The sequence below is a fragment of the Gymnoscopelus microlampas genome (assembly GCF_963454915.1).
Source record: "Gymnoscopelus microlampas genome assembly, chromosome: 21".
NCBI classification, from domain to species: Eukaryota; Metazoa; Chordata; class Actinopteri; order Myctophiformes; family Myctophidae; genus Gymnoscopelus; species Gymnoscopelus microlampas.
Genome location: NC_139958.1, coordinates 39043146 through 39064726, shown reverse-complemented (window position 1 = coordinate 39064726; position 21581 = coordinate 39043146). Strand labels below are relative to the sequence as shown.

Below are 21581 nucleotides of genomic sequence, written 5' to 3'. Positions count from 1 at the left end.
CTCTCTCTCTCTCTCTCTCTCTCTCTCTCTCTCTCTCTCTCTCTCTCTCTCTCTCTCTCTCTCTCTCTCTCTCTCTCTCTCTCTCTCTCTCTCTCTCTCTCTCTCTCTCTCTCTCTCTCTCTCTCTCTCTCTCTCTCTCTCTCAATATGAATTGATTGGAGTACAGCAACGAACAAATGCAAAACAATTGCAATGCAGCCATTTAATAGACATTTTAACTCAGAGTGCATGAACCCAAGTTAACCGACAACAGAGTGAGAGGTCAGGTGAATACAATGTCATCAGACACTGTTTCTGGTTAGGCGAGATCTAGATAGTTTCCAAAGAAACTGGCATTGTACACACACACACACACACACACACACACACACACACACACACACACACACACACACACACACACACACACACACACACACACACACACACACACACACACACACACACACACACACACACACACACACACACACACACACAGGCATGCCCTCTCCGCACCTGGAATTTAGGATTGTGCCATGGTATTGCGCGCATCAGCTCTTTATTCCTAAGCACCATCATTGGTCTGGCTGTCGGATCAATGGGCAGCCCACTCAGGATCTGAGTCAAACAAAATGTATGGTTCTATAACGTTGTGTTGTCAGGCAGTACTATGATCAGTTGGTAGAACTGGACATTGGTTCTATAACCAGGTGTTTAGTGATGGGTTGTACTGGGATCAGGGCGGTAAAAAGTCAATTTATTTTTAATCACTGTCATTGACTTAAAGTAAATACTAAATACCTTATGGACTAAGATAAAGACTAAAATGCTCGACTTTTAGTCGACTGAAACTTAAATAAATAAAGGATGAGGTTGACTAAATATGATAAAAAACAACAAGGGCGATAGAAACTGGACTAAGAATGAGACTAAATTTAAATCAGCCATATTATGGCAGCTTTTTTTATCAGCCATTAAAAATGGCTGATAAAATCAACCCTAGACACAAACGGTCTTTAAGGGTAATGTTAGAGGAGCATGTCTACCTGTTACCTCTCCACTTTGTGCCTTGGCACCGGCTTCGAATGCTATCAATGCATTGAATGGGAGATTATAACGTTTTATCAGACCATTGAATGGGCGAAGTAGGCGACCTACTAGACAGGGCCGAAAATGGAAAATTCCCCCTGGAAAACAATGTGGTAGGCATTTTTGAGTAAAAGTACTAAGTGAGTTGTTTCTATATGATTTTTAGGCGCTGAATCCATTTCTGCCGGATGCCAAGCTGTAAAAGTCTCGGTTTAGGCATAAATATCGAGAATTTTGCATAATGAGCAACTTAATTGCCAAAAACTTGGAAAAGGCTATAATTTAGCTTTTAATTAACTTATAAAGGTAATCTAAGAGTTTAAGTCCATGTTTATGATGTCCAGAAATCCATCTATTACCATGGTGCAATCATGCTACCTTTCCTTATTAGCATAAATTATGCAAGAATTTGGTAAGGCATTACAATTTGTTTTTCTCTTTTAGTCCTAAAAGTTTAGCTCTCGAATCTAAGTCTATGTTTTAATGTCCACTTACTTAATGGCCTTACTAGACTCTAATAGGCTATATTAGGCTGTACTAGGCTCTTGTCAGCCCTGTAGCCCCTTTGCACTTGAGATTAACCACTGTGTCCACAGGCAATAGTTTTACATGGGTTTGTGTCCACCGGCAATAGTTTTACATGAAAATGTTTAGGCTATAGTATAGTACTGCCCCGTACAACCTAACAGAGCCCAGCACAGCCCACCAGAGCCCATTATAGCCCACCAGAGCCCAGCAGTCCGGCACATTCCAGCACACAAAGTCCAGCCCACTGGGAGAATAGCCTAGGGTATGGGGGTAGTTAAATGACTGTAATAGGCTATACAGGGCTGGGTCCATCTGGAATAGGCTAGACTAGAATGTTCTAGGTCTTACTAGACTCTAATAGGCTCTATTAGGCTGTACTAGGCTCTTGTCAGCCCTGTAGCCCCTTTGCACTTGAGATTAACCACTGTGTCCACGGGCAATAGTTTTACATGGGTTTGTGTCCACCGGCAATAGTTTTACATGAAAATGTTTAGGCTATAGTATAGTACTGCCCCGTACAACCTAACAGAGCCCAGCACAGCCCACCAGAGCCCATTATAGCCCACCAGAGCTAAGCAGTCCGGCACATTCCAGCACACAAAGTCCAGCCCACTGGGAGAATAGCTTAGGCTATGGGCGTAGTTAAATGACTGTAATAGGCTATACAGTGCTGGGTCCAGCTGGAATAGGCTAGACTAGAATGTTCTAGGCCTTACTAGACTCTAATAGCCTAGAAATGTTCATGTAAAACTATTGCCGGTGGACACAAACCCTTGTAAAACTATTGCCCGTGGACACAGTGGTTAATCTCAAGTGCAAATGGGCTAAAGGGCTGACAAGAGCCTAGTACAGCCTAATAGAGCATATTAGAGTCTATTAAGACCTAGAACATTCTAGTCTAGCCTATTCCAGCTGGACCCAGCCCCGTATAGCCTATTACAGTCATTTAACTACCCCCATACCCTGCTATATTGGGTAGCTAATACTAGTGCCATTTTGTGTATATGTGTGTTGGGTATGTACACATAATTAGTCTTAAAGGCATGTCCTATACCATTCTTATCCGGACGATATCGAGCAATATCATTCTTTTAACTCCGACAACTGATGATTTAAATTTGTATGTATGTGCTCGGGTGGCGCAGAGGTAAAATGCCTGCCCACCACCGCAGAGGTTGTGGGTTCGAATCCACAGTGGGACGAAGGCTCTACATCCTCCCGGTGGGGGCTCCTCACCATAGACATATAAAGGTAGACGCCTCCTTCGGCTCTGAGGCATTGGTATCTCGGGCGCCATTTTAGAGTAGGCAAGCTTCCGCGTGTGTCACAGAAGGGGGATGTTCAGTAGATCTGCTCATAGTACATCTGTTCACTACACTATTAGTGGCTTTTGGTTCACTGATCTGCCTTAATAGTGTGTTAAACAAAGCACGCTTTATCTACAAGGTTGCGAATGATCACAGACAAAATATAAAATGTCATTTCTAATGTTTGATTTTCTGTACAGTGTCTACATCAACAATCAGCGAGACCCACTGATGAGAATAAGGACACACAAACAGAAACAAACAAATGTGAACGGGGAAGTCAAGGTGAGAACCGTTAGAAAGTGTTGCTTCTTCTCTTCACGCATTGGTCAACAAATATGTTAACCACTGCTGACATTTAATTCACTGTTCTCCGTGTTATTGATGTGTCAACTGTATACTGTGCAATGCTAGGAAAGATCACAAACAAGTATGCGAGGCCTTGTAGTCCAGCACGTTCAAATCATAACTTTCATCCACTGTCTGTCTATGTTCTCGATGTGATGTCAGTTCTACAGTGTTATCCCATAACTTTAACATAGCTAACTACCACATGCACGGTAATAGCATTGTTAAAAAATGTTACAACTTTCAGCTTGGCAACAGGCGGGGAGTGCCGTGTGTCACCTATTGGGAGACCCCGTCTGTGGGTGGCTGCTAAGAGAGAGAGACAGCCAGGCCGGAGAGGTGGAGGACAGCAGTGTGGACGACCATAGCATCCGAAATGGGGTGCGGCGACGACAGCAGACAGACGCTATGCAGAGGTGTCAAGAGACCTACTTTATATGGGCATGTCATTATATTATAACTTTCACATTTCTCACAGGTTTCCAAAGGTTTTCCAAAAAGTTCCAAAATAGGAGATCAAACTTGTCGCAATTCTATGTGTTGTGAGCTTGTAGCTCACTATTCATCCCACATTCATGGCAGAGGAGGAAACCATGCAAGGCACCAACCAGCTCATTGAATCCGGGAACACATCTGTCATTTTAGATTTCTTTGGCTATTCAAAAATAGCAGATATACAAGCTCACAGCGTGGCACTCTCGGTGCCGCGCTATGAGCTTGTAGATCTTTTTTGGTACAAATTTGTGCAAATCTTTTATATATTTTTTAAAGCGAACATTTGTAAAATATTTTGTTCCAGGGACCCCCAGAAGCAAAGATTTGAGTTACAAATGTTTGCTTTAAAAATATATATATTCAAAGATTTGCAAACATTTTCACGATTTATAAGTGGTTTATTTAGGGGTAATTTATTCCTAACATGTTATTCCTAACATTGATGGCAACTAGGAGAAATAATCTTTCAGGCTACTATGAGAAAAATCAGAAGGACGTTGTCAGGTCTGTTAAAACCCATTAAGACCTGTGGCCGATTCTACAAATGTCTTCTAAATACATTTTTGGCCTTTTTATGCCTTTATTATAGATAGGACAGTAGACTGGCAGGAAATGGGGAGAGAGATGGGGGGTGACACGCAGCAAAGGCCGTCGGAATCGGGACTCGAACCTGCGATGCGCTGTCAAGCTACATTGTAACCTAGGTGCCTGGACCGCTACGCCAGCGGTCCGGGCCAGTAGTTCAAAATTCTTCAGCCGCGCTGTGAGCTTGTAGATCTGCTATTTTTGAATAGCCAACGCTAAAATCTAAAACGACACCGGACGCATTCCCGGTTTTAATGGGTTAAAAAATAAACAGTTAAGTGAACTAATGGAAACCACCCAAAAACGATTGCATGTCATTTTTAATTACGAGAAACAGAAAACAAATAAAAACACATCCAACACAAAATCAAACTTAAAAGTGCTTAATTATATATTAAAGGCCGATTACCTTTTTTTTAAATCACGAGAAGCATTACGACTGGGCGGATATTCGCCACCGAGTAAATATCAGCCGATATTAAATCGACGTCTGTTGATTGGACCCATCTGTGACAACAACAAAAAAAAAACGATTTGGAGATCTACAGCTGTAAAGAAAGGGAGGACTATTGTTTACGGTAAATAATGGCACACTGTCACAATACCACATTCAGAATTGCGGAACTAGTCCGTCAGATTTCCTCACGTCCACTGATGACATGGATCTCATGTGGGGTGTGAGCCAGTGGTTCTCAACATGGGGTCCGGGGAACCCACAGAGGTCCTTGAGGGGGTTCCAGGGGGTGCCCAGCGAAATGATTGTTAGGAACCAAATGGGGCCTTGAGGGTCTGTAACTCTGAGAGTGTACAAATGAAACCAAATGGACCCTTACGGGTCCATTTGGTTTCATTTCTACACTCTCAAGAGTTAAATTAACACTGACAAAACAGTGTAGATTGAGTCCCAGAGATTTAAAAGGGCGTCCGTCCAACCCACCTGATAAAATAGTCCGACATCTATACACTGATATCATGTCATCTAGTTGTTAATGAGGTATTCCATCCAGCAACTTAATCAGTCCTTCTCAACATTGTTCATGTTAAAGACTCATGTTAAGATTGTTCATGTATTTGGCTGCAAATCCATACCTGAATGGACGTTGTGCCAGGGACCCCATAAGAAAAGATTTGTGTTGTTAAAAAGGTTCAAAATGATTCCAAATATTTCATATTTTCAAGATGTTTCATAAAAAATAAATGAAAAAAGCAGCTCTACAAGCTCACCCCCTGGAACAAAGACCCCCCCAAGGACCCATGGGGGTCCCCAGACCCCACTTTTAGAACCACTCGCGTAAATGTATAAAGTGGGTTCTGATCCATACGTTTGTATCCTTCACAAACTTTAACAGTGAACAGTTAAAATAGAATAGTGACATAAGATGTTCTGTAAACGTGGATACATACTGTATATACACAGTCACAGATGTAGAAGTTCCCATACTGTTTATTGACAGGAAGTTGCAGAAAGCAGGTCTGCTGTAGAGTTACAGATATTCAGTGTCTCACTGCATATTTAAAGTGGGTCATTCATCCCATCAAGGGTTTCATAGAGTTCGTCACACATAATTCAGGGATTAACGACACGAGCCCGAGAGTTAAGCCTAGTTCATGATTCGTCGCACGATCATGTTGCTAGAGGAAAACACCGGATTTTGGGGAAAAGCAGTTTTCCGGTTGATCAACCATGACGTGACAAGTTTTTTCAGTTCATAATTTGTTCTTTTCATCGAGTGATGCAATCACGAGGCGACGGTGGGCTCCAAGAAAGGCCTGCTCAGCATGACCCCACTCGACATCGATAGATGAAATAACTGCAATGCGCCACACGTCATAACTACCATAATGCCACAAAGCTGGTAATCAACAATAGCGGACTAGCTTCTCTACCGATAAGGGCTAGCATCATTTTGACAAACACTGTTTTGTTTTTTTTGTTACAGGAGTATGACATATTCCCCCTCACCCTTCAGGTCACTGGCATTTGTACGTCACAAAAGTAGCTATATGTATTGAGCGGTATAAGCATGTATGACTATAAGGTGGCGTCGGAGATGAGGCTTACGCAGCAGGCTCAGCTGCAAAGAATCAAACAATTAACTGTGGACAGTGAGTTGTGCTGAAGCAGCAAGGGCCACGGTTATGTCTAGTGTTCTTGTCGGAGAGGGAAAAGAGACCAAAACTCAAAACACACATTTTACATCCCTGTGTCTCGTAGACGGGGGAAGTCGGCGTTTATGCATCGGCTGCAACTTCAGCCACCAGACGCGCTTAGTGGTCATTGGTCTGCAGCACAGCTGGTGGTACTTTGGGGACGGTTAAGCCCAGGGGGGGGACATTATTGCGAGACGTTAATCAAACGTCTCCCACCTCCTTCGAAGGTCGTCTGCCTTCTTCTTGGGAGGCGTGGCCGGCTTTGCCATAGTCAACAGATCCCCGAAGAAGTCCTGAGCCGCCGCGGAGTCCTCCTCGGTTTTCTGCGGCTTCCTCGGCGCCAGGTTGGGCGCGCTGGGCGAGTCCGCCAGGGCGGAGAGGGCGTGATTGCTGGCGGACAGGTGGGGCAGGGAGGCGGCCGCGGGGGGGAAAGCCGACCCGAGCGGCCGAAAGCCGGTCGAGAAAGCACTCGGGGAGTAGGCTCTGTAGAGTTCAGGCAGCGCGGAGGGGGGGTGTGGCCGGGGCGGCCCGTGGAAGTAGGGCCCGGCGGGAGACATGTAGACTCCGCCGAAGGGATTGGCGCCCACCGCCGGGGAGTAGTGTGTGAGGGGGGAGGTGGTGCGCAGGCCATGGGCGAAGGGGTTGAGTGTTGTGTGGGTGTATGGCGGGAGGCAGGGAAGACCCGGCAGGTTGGGCCGAGGCGGAAGGGTCGGTTTGGAGGCCGAAGAGCCGGATTCTCCCCCTTCGTACAGGGAAGTGGCGGCGGCCTGCGCAGAGTCGTTAAGAGGGTCTAAAAGGTTCAACAAGTCTAAGTCGTCGCTGTCTGACCTGGTGGGCTTGAGGAGATCCTCGCCGGGGCTCATCCCCAGGGCTTGCCTAAACTCCTGCCCCCCCGCCGAAGTCCGTCCTTCCCACGACCCCGTCGGCGTGGTGCGGGCTTTGGTCACGTGGGGTGCCAGGATCTTGCCGGGTTCCGGCGTTTTCCTGCCTTGGGGACGCGGGATGGTGATGTTGCTCTCGCCGGACGGATCGGGGCAGACGGAGCTCGGCCCGAAGCTTTCACCGCTGGGCGGCTGTGCTTCCTGCAGCTCCGACGGCGGCTCAGACGGCGGTCGCTCCCAGCCAGGAGAAGGCCAGGCAGGTGCAGCCATGTCGTCCTGCCCGCTCCACTGCTTGTTGTAGGGGTGGGAGAGCTTGAGCCCAGGCAGGGTGCAGGTGCGTTCGTTGGCAGAAAGGTCCATGCGCTGCAACACAAGGAACGCAAAGAAAACATGAAAATATATTGATAATTAAAAGGAGCGCTTCACCCAAGATGGCACCATTTCGGTCTACTCACTCTGTGTCTCGAGGCGAGGGCTGTGGACATTTCAAACAAGATTGATAACTTTATTTGTTTATTTTTATTGGCTTCTATGTCAGCATGCTAACTTTCCAGGAAGAGAAAGGCTGTAGTTTCTATTAGCTTGGAATCCTCATCGATGATGTCATTAGTAGTCAGGTTTCTGAACTGTCCACAGCCCACTAATGAGACGGAGAGCAAGTAGAGAGACATGGTGGCATCTTATAATGAGCATTAATGAGGACCAATTATATGAAGATAAGGTTCATATAAGGAAACAAATAAATACAATAACTTTCTGATAGATACAAAATAAATAAAGTATTTATGGCGCCTCAGTAATATGAGCATGTGATATATATAAATATATATATATATATATATTATTTTTTTTACTTTAATTATACAATGAACACGCAAACAAATAAATACAAAATACACACTTTCTGGGGTCATTTTAAAGGTATGCTAGGATGCATTCATTGATTAGAGAGCAGCAGAGCACTAACTTATTTGTACTTTTTCTGTAATTGTATTCTTGCTCTGTAAAGCACTTTAAGCTGCATTTCCTGTCATGAAAGGTGCTATACAAATAAAGTTTATTTTATTATTATTATTAACGAGCACAGAACGAGTTTGACACAATCAATCAACTCAGTGCACAACCCCTTTGAAGTTGGAAGGGATCAATTAAGAGCTCCGGCAGAGCCCGCTCCCCCCACAGACAGAGGCGAGGGATGAATGTCAACATAAACAGTGGAATGTCACGTTAAAAATGGCTCCTTTAACTACGATGTTTTGCCAATTCTAGTTTCCGTAATAGCCTCGCGTTACCTGGTACGTGAACTTGTACAGCTCTTTGGGCGTCCTCAGGTCCTCCAGACTCTTGGCCAGGCTGAGCGGCTGGCTGTCCGGCTCGTCCTGGCAGCTGAACAGCTCACCCAGCAGGTTGACGTTGGAGAGCTTGTCGGCGGTCGGGCTGGGCGGGGCCGTGCGATGCTCCGGCACCGGGCCGGGATCGCCGCCGCCTTCCGCGGCGGACTCCACCTCCTTCAGGGAACGGTAGGGCTGAGGCCTGCAGGAGGTGCCAAAGAGGATGTCTTTAGTCTCATATAGCTGTGCATCGAGCCTCATGCAGTGTGGAGAGAGTTACAAGTAGCAGAGCTAGTAAATGAAATACTATTCACAGTCACACGCATTAAACTGGAGTCCGACCCATGCCAGATTTAAAATAAATAAATAAATAAGTGCAAAATCTTGAATCTACATGAACTTAAGATTTTTTTTATGTAACTTATAAGGATACAAATAAATAAAATCACTTTCTGATAGATACAAAATAAATAAAGTATCAAAGTGATTGCCGTCTCTGATGCAGTCATTGATTAGAGAGAGCACTAACGAGTCCATAACGAGTTTTACACTTTTATGGCCCAATCAATCAACTCAGTGCACAACCGCATTGAAGTTCAATTAAGAGCTCCGGCCGAGACCCCCCCCCCCTCCTCCCACAGACAGAGGCGTCCCTGCAAGGGATGAATGTCAACATAAACTGTGGAACAAATCCAAAATACAGCCACTCCACGCAGTTATTAAGTTGCTTGATTCAATACTTAGATATTTGATATTCATTTAATCTACCATGCCCCCTTCCTATACAAACCTATTGTAACTTCTGGCACTAAATATTTTCAGATGAGAGTCTGCAGCCAAATACATATTAATGTGGGGGTCCATGACATGAAAACGTTGATCCACGGCTGTAGGATACTGCAGTTGAGAGCACAGACTGATGTTAAAAGTATAACCATATATAACCGGTGCGTTCAAAGTGCTAGTGGGAAGCTCTGGCATCCAAGACTAGTGAATGCACACCAGAGGAGGGTAGTAATAAGTTATATTACTAATACATTGTACTTGTAAGAGTAGGTTTAATGCAACGCACTTGTCACCTTAACTCAAGTTTACTTGTGAAGAAAAACTGTCACTTTTACTCTTTTACATTTGGGCCAATGCTTGAAAATGTAATGTACATTAGAGAGACATCAGACAATTGTGTTTATTTCTGTAGTACACACACTTATAATTTTATAATGTAGACATTTCAAATATGGTATGATTGTTGTGATTATTACAATAAATCAGATCGTATGAAGAAACTCATTACTTGAGTACTTGACTGAGTACTAGATATGTTCTTACTTCAGTACTAGTTAGATACATTATAATTGCTACTCTACCTACCCATCTCTGATGCACACAAACCAACAGAAAGAAAAGGTCAGAGAGAAACAGAAGGCATGATTGGATGATCAAGTGTCCAATCAAAGAGGAGCATAAAGCGAAAAGTATACTCCGTCGCACGACAATGTCGCACGGTGCAAACAGCCGACCTACAAGTCGCCTTGAAACCTGTAGGTCGGCCGTTTTTCACCGGGCGATGCCGTCGCGCGACTCGAGTGCGAATCTGGCTTACAGGGGAGACCATTCGAAGGAAGAGAAGAGAAAGGTTTCGTTAAAGCCCGAGGCGGACTGGTCGTCGCGCTGCAGCTCGTCCTCTGACGAATCCTCCGACAGAAAGACCGTGTAGTGGCGCGTAGGACGGGCACAGCTAGAGGACGACAGAGAAGAAAGGGAAAAGAGGAAAAGAAGGCGACAGCTGGAGCGTTTATATGTAGGTAATAGGTAGGGTAAGTATTTTTTTCTTTTTTGTTAAAGGCATACTGTAGTATGCAAGTTTGCCCTGTGTTTACACATTTTTTGTTTATAAAAGGGCTGGAGAGAACAAACACTCAATGATATCTATCACGATATAGAGCTATTTAACACTTATTTTACCAAAGAAATATCACTTGAGAGTGTATAAACGAACCCTTACAGGACTCAAATCAACACTCAGGATTTTGCAGTGTGAGCCAGAGATGTTAAACCCTCTAGACTTAGTAAGCTGGACCCGAGTTTGCTCAACACTTGGACTGCTTTTTTCCGTCCATAGCAAATCTCTTCACCAAAAATAACCGATATACAAGCTCACATAATAGCCGATATACAAGCTCACAGAGTATCACAACGTGTCATAACGTGCTATTTCTGGCTGATGTTCTTGCCAGAATATGAATGCTGGCTAGCGTCCCTATCAATATAACAAAGACATTGCCGATCTACAAGCTCACAACACGAGGCAACGCAATGCACTGCACTGTGAGCTTGAAGATTTGCTATTTTCGTCAAAGAGATTTGATGTAGAGGGGAAATACTACAGGGTCTAGTTTGGGGGGGGGGTATACAGGGTTTAAGTGGTTAAAAGCACACAGTGGGTGGTAGAGAAGAAAGGATAGGAAAATGATGATGATTGACAGAACTCAGATTAATATGTAGTCATGAAATGGAGATCCAGTAATGAATGTTACATGCACAGCATTAGCTCATGAATTCCCTTTTAAAAACAACCTTCAAAACTACTCCCCTCTCTCTCCTCAAAACTCTCTTCTGCATTGGATATTGTCAGAATGATGAAAAGGAGCATTGAGTCGTACGCGATAGCAGTTAGAATGGATCGCTTTGCAGGCCACTACCCACGATGCAACGCTGCAAACGTCCAAACAGCCGAACGGCAGGTGCGCCTCGCTGCAAAGAATACATTTATTCATTTTTAATGGCCAAAATATAAATAGGGTTGAAGTGGTTCGAATATGTTTTGTAATAATAATCAAAATAAGATAAAAGAATCGCTGCCCCCGAAGTTGTGGGGCACCGTTCAGGGCCCAGTATACAAATATGGGGCGGGTTTATCATTAAAGGCATTTGTTTTAACCCATTAAGACCTGGAACTGTGTCATTTTTAGATTTGAGCTAAAAAGCATTATTTTACACTTTGTGCTATTCAAAAATAGCAGATATACAAGCTCATAGTGCGGCACCGAGTGCCACGCTATGAGCTTGTAGATCTGCTATTTTTGAAAAATCGTGAAAATGTGTGCAAATCTTCTGAATATATATATTTTTAAAGCGAACATTTTTAACTCAAATCTTTGCTTCTGGGGGTCCCTGGAACAAAATATTTTGATGGGGGTCCGCGGCCAAATACATATAATTTTGGGGGTTCTTGACATGAAAAAGTTTGAGCACCACTGATATAGAAACATACGTTTTTCAGAAAACTGTTGAGATTTAGGAGACATGTAGAATCGGCTTCAGGTCTCAATGGGTTAATCCGCCCCTTGGAAATGCAGGTTCCACACAGTGATTCCAGACTAATATCCATGCAGTGATATTAGTCTGGCCATGCCAGGCTAACAGACTCTGACGTATACATACAACTAAGTAGAATAGGCGTAAATAGGAGGAAGGATTATGTGCAGGAGGTGACGTCATTTGCATACAAATGCCAGAGGACTTAAATTAATTGACTAAGTTTGTAATTTAAAAGAAAAATCCTCTATCTCACACTTATGCCAGTGTGCCAGTGGTAACCCTCAACCTGTGCCAATGGTAGCCCTGATATCGGGTTTAAGCGGTTAAGTGGTGGTGTTTTTTTTGTTAATAACGTACAGGTCAGGGTTGCTGTCCAGGCCTACATTGCTAGACGGTCTCTTCATCATCAGGGGCCTGGGGGGCCGCGCCTGTGGAGGAAAATGAAAAACGAAACTATTAAATACCATAATCGTTGCTGTCGGGTAGAAACCTAGGTATCTCCATTTAAACGTTATGTTTTTTCGTAAATGAATGCCCTACATCATCATACTACAGTATCAAACGAAACAAAGAACAAAGAAATTGAGTGAAAGTTAAAGCAGTTAACAAGGGGTCCAGGACCCCTAGGTGGTCCTCAGAGTTACTACAGGGGGGCTGCCAAATCTTTGTGTCATAGTATTTTTTTTTTTACATTAACCAATTGAACCCCAGCATCCCTATTCTGAGGAGAACTTTAGCCAAAAATAGCAGATCTACAAGCTCACAATGCCTCGCATCGTCTATGTTCAGGAAAGAGGTTTGGTGTAGAGGGCAAAAAGAGCAGACCAAGTACACAGAGAAATTTACTAAGTATTGACGGTTTAAGTGGTTAAATGTCTGAAAATACACATGAACATGAATCCAACACTGATGACAGTGCTGTCAAACACATCTACGAAGCAGTCTATGAAATCTATGAAAAAGCTGCAGCACAATTTTATACAATATGTAGTGGGGGGTCCCTGCTTCATCGCTCTGTTAGCTAAGGGGGTCCTGGAAAACGTTGAAGACCCCTGCCACTCCAATCCGGGTGGTTTGGTTCTGCCTACCTGTCCAAAGTGCACGGTGACGGGCCTGCGGTGGTCCAGGGTGGTCCACACTCCCTCTCTCTGCTCTGTGCCGGAAGAGCCGTCGTGTTCAATGGCCGCCACGCCCGCAGTGGTGTAGCCATTCTCTGCTTGCTCCTGGAGAGATCACAGGGTCCAGTTTATGTAAGCAGGAGATTATCAGATAGATTTTTGCTGTTATTATTATTGGATCAACCTTTAATCCATTTCTCCACCTCTGATACATGTAGAGTTAAGGCTGGGCAATATATGGACAACATTAACCGAATACCTCAACATTGATATTGTGACAGTAACGTGATGTAATGATTATCTTTATTCATTTTGTTAATGGCAAAAGTAAGTGCTCTACAAGCTCACAATATGTCGCATCACAACACGTAATGTGAGATGTAGATCGTCTATTTTTGCTATTTTACACGATTTTCAACTAAAACAAATAAGTATAAAATAGACCACAAGTCATAAAAACAAGGAAAAGACAACACTTAGTACACCAGTAGGTGTCACTAGTGCACTGACAAGGACACAATCCTCTGCTGGCTTTCAACTGATTTCAATGACAATATGCAACCTGGCCACCTCATATCATCTGATTAACAGAAAGAAACATTTTTATTACATACATTTCCTTGGTCAAATACAGTAGAGTTGTATACCTTCTGCTTGAGTCGGCTCCTGACTTCCTTAATGCCCATTTTAGCGTGGTCCTTCGCCTACCATGGATAGAGAAAGTGATTGGAACAACAATTGGAAGTATGCTCGTGCGCATTTGGCGCTGAAGAGTAACGTTTATTTATGTTTATGTGTCCAACAAAAGCGGGTCAAATGCTTACAAACGTTAAAGTTTATCTTAACCCATTAAAACCGGGAAAGCATCTGTGTCATTTTAGATTTTAGCGTTGTCTATTAAAACATAACAGATCTACAAGCTCACAGCGTGTCGCTGTGAGCTTGTACATCTGCAATTTTTGAACATTTTTGAAAAATGTTGAAAGTGTTTGAAAAATGTTGAATATTTTTTTATTTCTTAACACAAATCTTCTCCTCTAGGGTGGTCCCTGGCACAAAACATTTGCAGATGGGGGGGTCCGCGGCCAAATGCATTTTTTGGGGGGTTCTTGATACGAAAAAGTTTGCGAACTACTGATTTAGAAGCCACTTGGCATTTGTAGAATCGGCCTCAGGTCTTAATGGGTTAATGTTTGTGTCGAACAGAAGCGGGTCAAATGCTTACAAACTTGTAGACGGTCTTCATGGCAGGGTTGGCCCTGGTCCTCATGGTGTTAAAGAGAGCCCCGCCCCCTTTCTGTCACACAACACATCACAAACATCATCAACTTGCCGTTTCTCTGAATGCATCCCATTTCATCATCTTAAGAGGTGCAATACTTACACTTGACCAGTTGGTGGTGGTATGACATGGGTAAGTGTACTGTGCATTAAAGACTATCTATTCCATTAGTTACAGCGGCATGAACTGTGTCTCACCTTGACAGTTAGAAGCCACTGGTGGTAGATCTTGTCACTACCTGTGAAATGGACAGAGGACTTGTGTGACTGGATGGGTGGAAAGGATCAAAGGTCAAGGTCCCACTAAAGGTCAAGTTTGGAATTTAAAACAGATGGATTATTACTGCTGTTTTTGTTGCTGTTAATATTGTAATATTTTCCTATTTGTACTTTCATTTAATTTTAATTTTACAAAAAAAAAATTGAACTATTCAATGAATGTTTTCCTTTTCTTTTCTATTGTCCCCCCAAAACATTTTTGTTTGTGGCTGAAATCGGAGGAAAAGTCACTGGAGGTTCCATCCAAACCAATATGTCTTAGGACTCACCAGCGTATTCACCCATGTTGATCTCCTCTTCAAACACGTCACTGAACCCCTCTCCTGAGTTCAACAGGTCCAAACGACCGTCCACAAACTGACCACGACAGGGCAGAAGAGCCAGAATAAATGTTATTGTCATATCACAGGTTTTTCACTCATTTTAGTGCAAGTTCATTCATTTCATAGTTTTCAGATAAGGAAAAAAGGGGGAGGGAGAGCAGTAGGCATCTGCATGAGGTTACACATAAGGTGCATAAAGTGGCAACGCATCGGTGTGTGTGTGTGTGTGTGTGTGTGTGTGTGTGTGTGTGTGTGTGTGTGTGTGTGTGTGTGTGTGTGTGTGTGTGTGGTCAAGATCATACAATTTTGGTTGATAATTAATCATCATACTAGTAATTGTTTGAGTTTTTGGCATTGAACATTGGAACATATACATCAAAATTACATTTCTGTTTGCCTTTTCAGCTTTGTAAACAAATACTGCACAGATTATGACAAATAATATAAATATACAAAGACTGGCAATAATAATAATGTCTGGTACTACTGTAATATACCAATAATCTAAATAAATAATGTACTATGGCTTAACCCATTTAGACCAGAGGCCGATTCTAAAAACGCCTTCTAAATCCTGACCTAGGTTTTCTGAAAAACTTCAAATATTTATAAAAAAAATTACTGCAAAATCTATGTTGCTATATACTGTACATAGCAACAAGAACCCCAAGAGGGGTTCCCGTCCTGAAAGGTATAGCTACAAATAAGGTTTCCGCCCAAAATGCGTTAAGCATAATTAAGGTGTGTGTGTGTGTGTGTGTGTGTGTGTGTGTGTGTGTGTGTGTGGTGTGCATGTGCATACCTGTTTGAATAGTTGCAGCTGAATGGCGTTGTGTAGAAACTGCCTCATGGTGTTGGATCGATGGTTCATGAATGTCTCCTCGTTGAACGTGATTGGCTCTCCCTAAAAGCAAAGGAAACCACACTGGCCGTCAGGAAGAGGGAGTGGTCGGTTACTTACATTTACATCCAACCGTCAGGTGAATTAAAGCAGCATAGTGATAGAATCCATTGACTACTGACTCATTGTATACTTGACATTAGGGCATTCACGAATAGTGATTTTTAGTATTCGAATTATTCGACCTATAAGTATTCGAATATTCGATTAATCGATTTGATTATAAAAAATAAAATAATAAAAAAAAAAAAAAAAAAAAAGATAAAAAGTTTTTTTTTTTTTTTTTTTTTCAATGACATTGATGACTGGACTCAAGGAATGCGAGTTGACGTCACACCAGAGCTTACAGCTGCGTGTCTGCTGCAGAAAAGCCACTAAAAAAAAAAAAATCAAAAAAAAAAAAAAAAAAGATTTATTTTTTTTAATTTTTTTTTTATCGAATAATCGAATAGTGGTTTGATAGTCGAATAGTCGGTTTGATAGTCGAATATTCGAATATTCGATTATTCTGTTAATGCCCTACTTGACATTACTGACCACCTTTAAAAAAAAACATACCATAGTTTGATTGATGTTCTATTAGCCCAGAGGTTCCCAAAGTATTTCAGCTTGAGACCCAAAAGAGAAATTTGGTTTGTCCCCCCTTCCCCCCGGGACCCAAACTTACAAAGATTTCATTTCTAAAAACAGATGATGTGTTTAATTGAGGCAGAACTCGGGCACAGCTTTTATGGTTAAAATCATTAAAATGTTCACAGTGCGATGTGTGGCTATTTTCTAATGCCTAAGTATAAAATAGGGCTGAAGTGGTTAATGTATGTTTTACAATATAATAATTTATATCTGCAAAGTAACTAAAGTTTTCAAATAATTGTAGTGGAGTAAAAGTACAATATTTGCCTCTGAGATGTAGTGGAGTAGAAGTAAAAGTACTGAAGATTGGAAATACTCCAGTTAAGTAAAAAAAATACCTAAAAATTGTACTTCAGTACAGTGCTTGAGTAAATGTACTTAGTTACTTTACACCACTGCTTACCGGTTCGATCTGCAGTGCATTCCTATAGCTTCCAAACAGAGCGGCCTGGCTCTTCAGGAAAGCCCTGGCCACGCCTTCCCCCGTTGTTATGGAAACCTTCTTCAGACGGTTCTTCAAAGACGATATCTGGATGCAACAGACACACATACAAATACTCCTTTACACTCAACACAACAGAACAGGGAAAACTGTTGCGCTTTCAGAGGTAAATAAATATCCCCAATTCCATGTATTTGGTTACCCTTGACGTGGTCTCTCTTTACACCAACGTCATCCCCCATGATTTAGGCATTGGAATCCTTAAGATTCTATTTAGATTTAACCCATTAAGACCTGAAGCCAATTCTACAAATGTCTCCTAAATCCCAACAGTATTCTGCAGCCAGCGAGTCTTTTTCTGCCAGTTTTCACTCGAACACCCACAATGAAATAAAAATGGCATGAAACTTTTGGGTGATGACGCTTCAACAACGACCGACTGACAGAAATATTCTCACTCTGTTCAATCCACCTTCATGCTTTTTGATCTATGTTCTCCAGACTCCAGTATTGTTCAAATAAAACAAGAAAAACAAGGTCTAAGATTCTAAGCTGAACACCTGACACTGCGCATGCAACACACACACACACACACACACACACACACACACACACACACACACACACACACACACACAGCATTAAATAGTGTTCATACCACGTCGCTGGGCAGGGTCTGGAGGTCTTCAAAGGGGGTTTCCAGTGTGTTGGTGTCTACGTTGAGGACGACCACATCATCCAGAGCCATGCCTCTCACTTTCTGTACACGAGCACATGAGTACACACTGCATGTTAAGAATAACATGTAATAACCGCGTCCCCTTTAATTAGGTTTTTTATGTCAGCTACATTTGCAGATACCTGAAATTCATCCTTTGCATTTAAACCATCCTAAATACCAGCCGAAACATCTGCTGCAAACGTCTTTACTATTACTGAGAAAGAGATGAAACACTACGCCATAGACATTGAATGCCATTAACATGTAGTCGCTTGTAACAGTAATACATAAGTGTTGCATACCCCACAGGACGCCTTTCCAAAATCAGACCACTGAGGTCCCAAATGTTTTTAAGCCCCAATGTAGCCGTTATGCCAATGAATTCCTCTCCTCACACATTTGTGTGTTGTCACTGCTGTTGTATCCTAGTACTGACTCACCTGCCAGTGAGGAGCCCCCACCGGGAGGACGTAGAGCTTACTCCCTGCTGACAGGTGACATCCCCCAGCCCGTGGGAATACGTGTAGTGACAAATATCACCCTCCCCGTCTGGCTTCCCCCCGCCCCCGAACACGGGCCAATTGTGTTCGTACAGGCGCTCGACAAAGCCTGATGCACCACAGTGGATGATAGCTTATCAGGAAATATCTGAATATCTTATCTGAATGACTACGGGAGAAAATAAGCAATAGCATTTCACACCTGGGTTTCATGTTGTAAATGAAAGACACCTACCTCCATTAGGCTGGAATGCACACCAATAAGGTAGGGCATCGGAGCACTGCAAAAAAATGCATTCACTCATGATTATGAAGTAACAAACACCACATTCCATCTGCCTTTAATGTCAGGGTACCCACACGTTATTACCAATTCATTTTCTAAACGTTTCTATAAGTGTTCCAAAATATGTCCAGGCCTACAGTATATAGTCATTAAATGGCATAATCACAAGGCTCTTACACCAGTACTACAATGTCTCAACGTAAATGTATGCTTTGAGAGGCAAGTGGTGGCCGACGTGTCGCACTATATGTCATTCAGCGTTCAGAGGTTTGAGCATTCACAGTCTCGCCGACACGACAGTGTTGCTACAAGACATACACAAGAAATGAATGTAGTCTCGTGTATCTTCCCAACCAATCACAGTACGTGACATTTTATTAAGTGGCTGCAAGTGCAACCTTTAATTTTTCTAATTTGCTAATGGTAACTACAGCTTTTTATAAATAAATGGAATGATAGGTTTCAAACTTAATTTCTCTTTACTGTAACGCTGCTCAATATAACGTCTCTTTCTTGTTCTAGATCACTGTTTTTCAACATTTTTAATTTGAAGGACCCCCAGTTTGATATGCATTAGGCCACGGACCCCCCATTTGATGCCACTTTTTTAAATCTCTGGGACCCCCAATCTACACAGAAAAATCATGTCAATGTTAATGTTGAGAACCACTGCTGGCTCACACATTCTGATGTCGTACTGCTCTCCTTCTACTGAGAAAAATATTACAGATATCATGCATGCACTACAACAAAATAAGGCAACACTGCCAGCTATTGGCACATGTGAAACTGAAATATGCACTGCAGAAAAATGCAATAGCCAAGACCATATTAAATTGTCCATATGTATATATTAAAATATTCACTAATAAACTAAAGATACAACAGTACGCATCATAAGGCATCTCACTATATTACAAAAAAGGAGGGGGGAAAAGAACACTAAGTTCATCTAAAAAATCTACATATCTCGGAAAATGCATGTTTAGATATGACAATAATAATATGACCCAAATTAATCCAAGAAAATATTATATATTATATTTTCTAAAACGTATTTAGCGTATTATGTATTATTATTGGGATTATTGGGATTTAAGGAAGTCATTCCAGGTCAACTTTTGAGATATTCTTTTGAGATACTTTTAAGGTACTGGATTTTGGATTTCCATGAGCCGTAATCATCGTAATCATCCAGATTATAACCAAACGAAAAGAAAAAAGGGTTCAAATATTTCATGTTACGTGCCATGAATCTGAAACATCAAAAAGTTTCATTTTTTACGATATTCAAATATTCTGACATGCACCTTTATACCTAAACACTACCTAACTGGCATGTCTATTTTAGGCGGATCATTGTAGGCGAACATTTGCAAGAATGTCAAAAGTAGCCGATCTGCAAGCTCAAAGACAACGAGCTGAGACAAAGTATATAGGAAAACACTCACCAGCAGTAATCTATGAGATGCTGCGGTAGGACGGGGATGTAAACATGTTGCCAGAACATAGGATACAACATGGCTGCTGATCCATGGATACACGCCGTTAACTGTGTAGAGACAGGAGAATGTATACAACCAAATCTGTGCAGTTACAGTGCAGCTTAGTGTTCTACTAATGAACCAGCTCAGGGATCTTCAACGTTTTTCAGGCATTGGACTGCTTAGTTGAGAGAGAGATGAAGCAGGGACCCCCCACTACATATTAGGGCTGTCAGAACGAATTTCGCTATTTGAAAATAATTGTGGAAAACATGTATAACATTCGAACGCTAAAATTGCCATTCGAATGTAGTTTAAAAAATATATATTTTATTTTGTTAATTACATTTTTAATATTTATTTGTATTTTTTCCTGACCTACCAATGCGAAAACAAATGCTTTCATCATGTCACACATGATTAACAATAATGTTTGAGTGCATCTACTGCACACAGAAAGTTAGCACACAGAAAACCACCCAATGTGTCGTGTGTGTGTGTTGTGCACCGCATGCCTGTGTGTGTGTGTGTGTGTGTGTGTGTGTTTCTGGTCAAACCACGTTGGTTCAGCGCAGAGGCAGGCAAGACTCCTCTCTTCCTTAAAGTTTCCCCCTACAAACGCCACTTGAAAGTTACGTTTTAGAAACTTTAATAATTATGACAACAGCGAAAGTTTTTATGTAACATTATCCGTCTGTAATGCAGAAGATCAGCTAATCCGCTCTGCTTCTCTCTATCTGTCGCACTAGCACAGCTGCCCTCACTTGAGCTGTAGTGTAGCTTCGCCCCAGCCGATCTGCAAGACCACAACACTTGGCTGATGGGCTTGTAGGTCAGCTGTGTTCTCTGCCCAACACCGCTGTACACCGAAACAAAAACAGGCACTAGTTGGCAAGAGAGAGACATTACAGAGACATTATATACGTGCAGTAATAAGTTGTTGCCTAATATTTCTCCCCTCTTATCAAAAAACCCGAACATTAACATAAATTAAAGCCATAACCCTTAACTAAAGTAGTTGGTTTCACTGTTTTGTTTAGCCTGTTATTAGAGCAATTGTATGTGTGCATGCGTGTTTATTATTGTACTACTATACATATTTTATATATTATATAAAATATTCAAATATATTTGAATATTGAAAATAATAAAGCATTGAAATTCAAATGGGATTATAGAGGAGAACTGACAGCCCTACTACATATTGCATACAATTGTGTAGCAGATTAAACTTTTTCATAGATTTCGTAGAAAACTTCATAGACTTGTGTAGCGTTGTGTTGGATTCATGTTAATGTGTATTTTCAGACAGTTCACCACTTAAACCCTCAATACTTAGAAAACTTGTACTTGATGTGCTCTTCCCCCCTACACCAAACCTCTTTGCCGAAAGTAGCCGATCTACAAGCTCACATGTGAGCTTGTAGATCTGCTATTTTCGGCTAATGTTCCCCTCAGAATAGGGAGGCTAGGGTTCAAGTGGTTAACATGAAAAAATAGTTCCTATCAGACTGTTGAAGACCCCTGAACTACCTATTATAAGGCACAAATCCAATGAAACTCTTCAGACAAGTTCAGAGACCTCGTGGTTGTCA

General features: G+C 42.1%; 1 protein-coding gene across 2 annotated transcripts in view; it reads right to left on the bottom strand.

Annotated features, from left to right (window-relative positions):
* Window positions 1-5219: 5219 nt before the first annotated feature.
* dennd1a (DENN/MADD domain containing 1A) overlaps window positions 5220-21581 on the bottom strand; it is a 43067-nt gene continuing 26705 nt past the window's right edge. The window contains exons 10-23 of one of the 2 annotated variants that reach the window (XM_084047490.1): window positions 19954-20054; window positions 18452-18497; window positions 17654-17755; window positions 16957-17082; window positions 15822-15923; window positions 14966-15053; window positions 14616-14656; window positions 14362-14433; window positions 13784-13840; window positions 13107-13241; window positions 12376-12446; window positions 10301-10435; window positions 8659-8899; window positions 5220-7729 (exon numbers count right to left, since the gene is read on the bottom strand). In XM_084047490.1, the coding sequence (XP_083903616.1) occupies window positions 6683-7729; window positions 8659-8899; window positions 10301-10435; window positions 12376-12446; window positions 13107-13241; window positions 13784-13840; window positions 14362-14433; window positions 14616-14656; window positions 14966-15053; window positions 15822-15923; window positions 16957-17082; window positions 17654-17755; window positions 18452-18497; window positions 19954-20054 (2364 nt within the window). In that variant the 3' untranslated portion in view covers window positions 5220-6682. The remainder of the gene's footprint in view (window positions 7730-8658; window positions 8900-10300; window positions 10436-12375; window positions 12447-13106; window positions 13242-13783; window positions 13841-14361; window positions 14434-14615; window positions 14657-14965; window positions 15054-15821; window positions 15924-16956; window positions 17083-17653; window positions 17756-18451; window positions 18498-19953; window positions 20055-21581) is intronic. The other variant, XM_084047491.1, reaches the window with a different exon arrangement.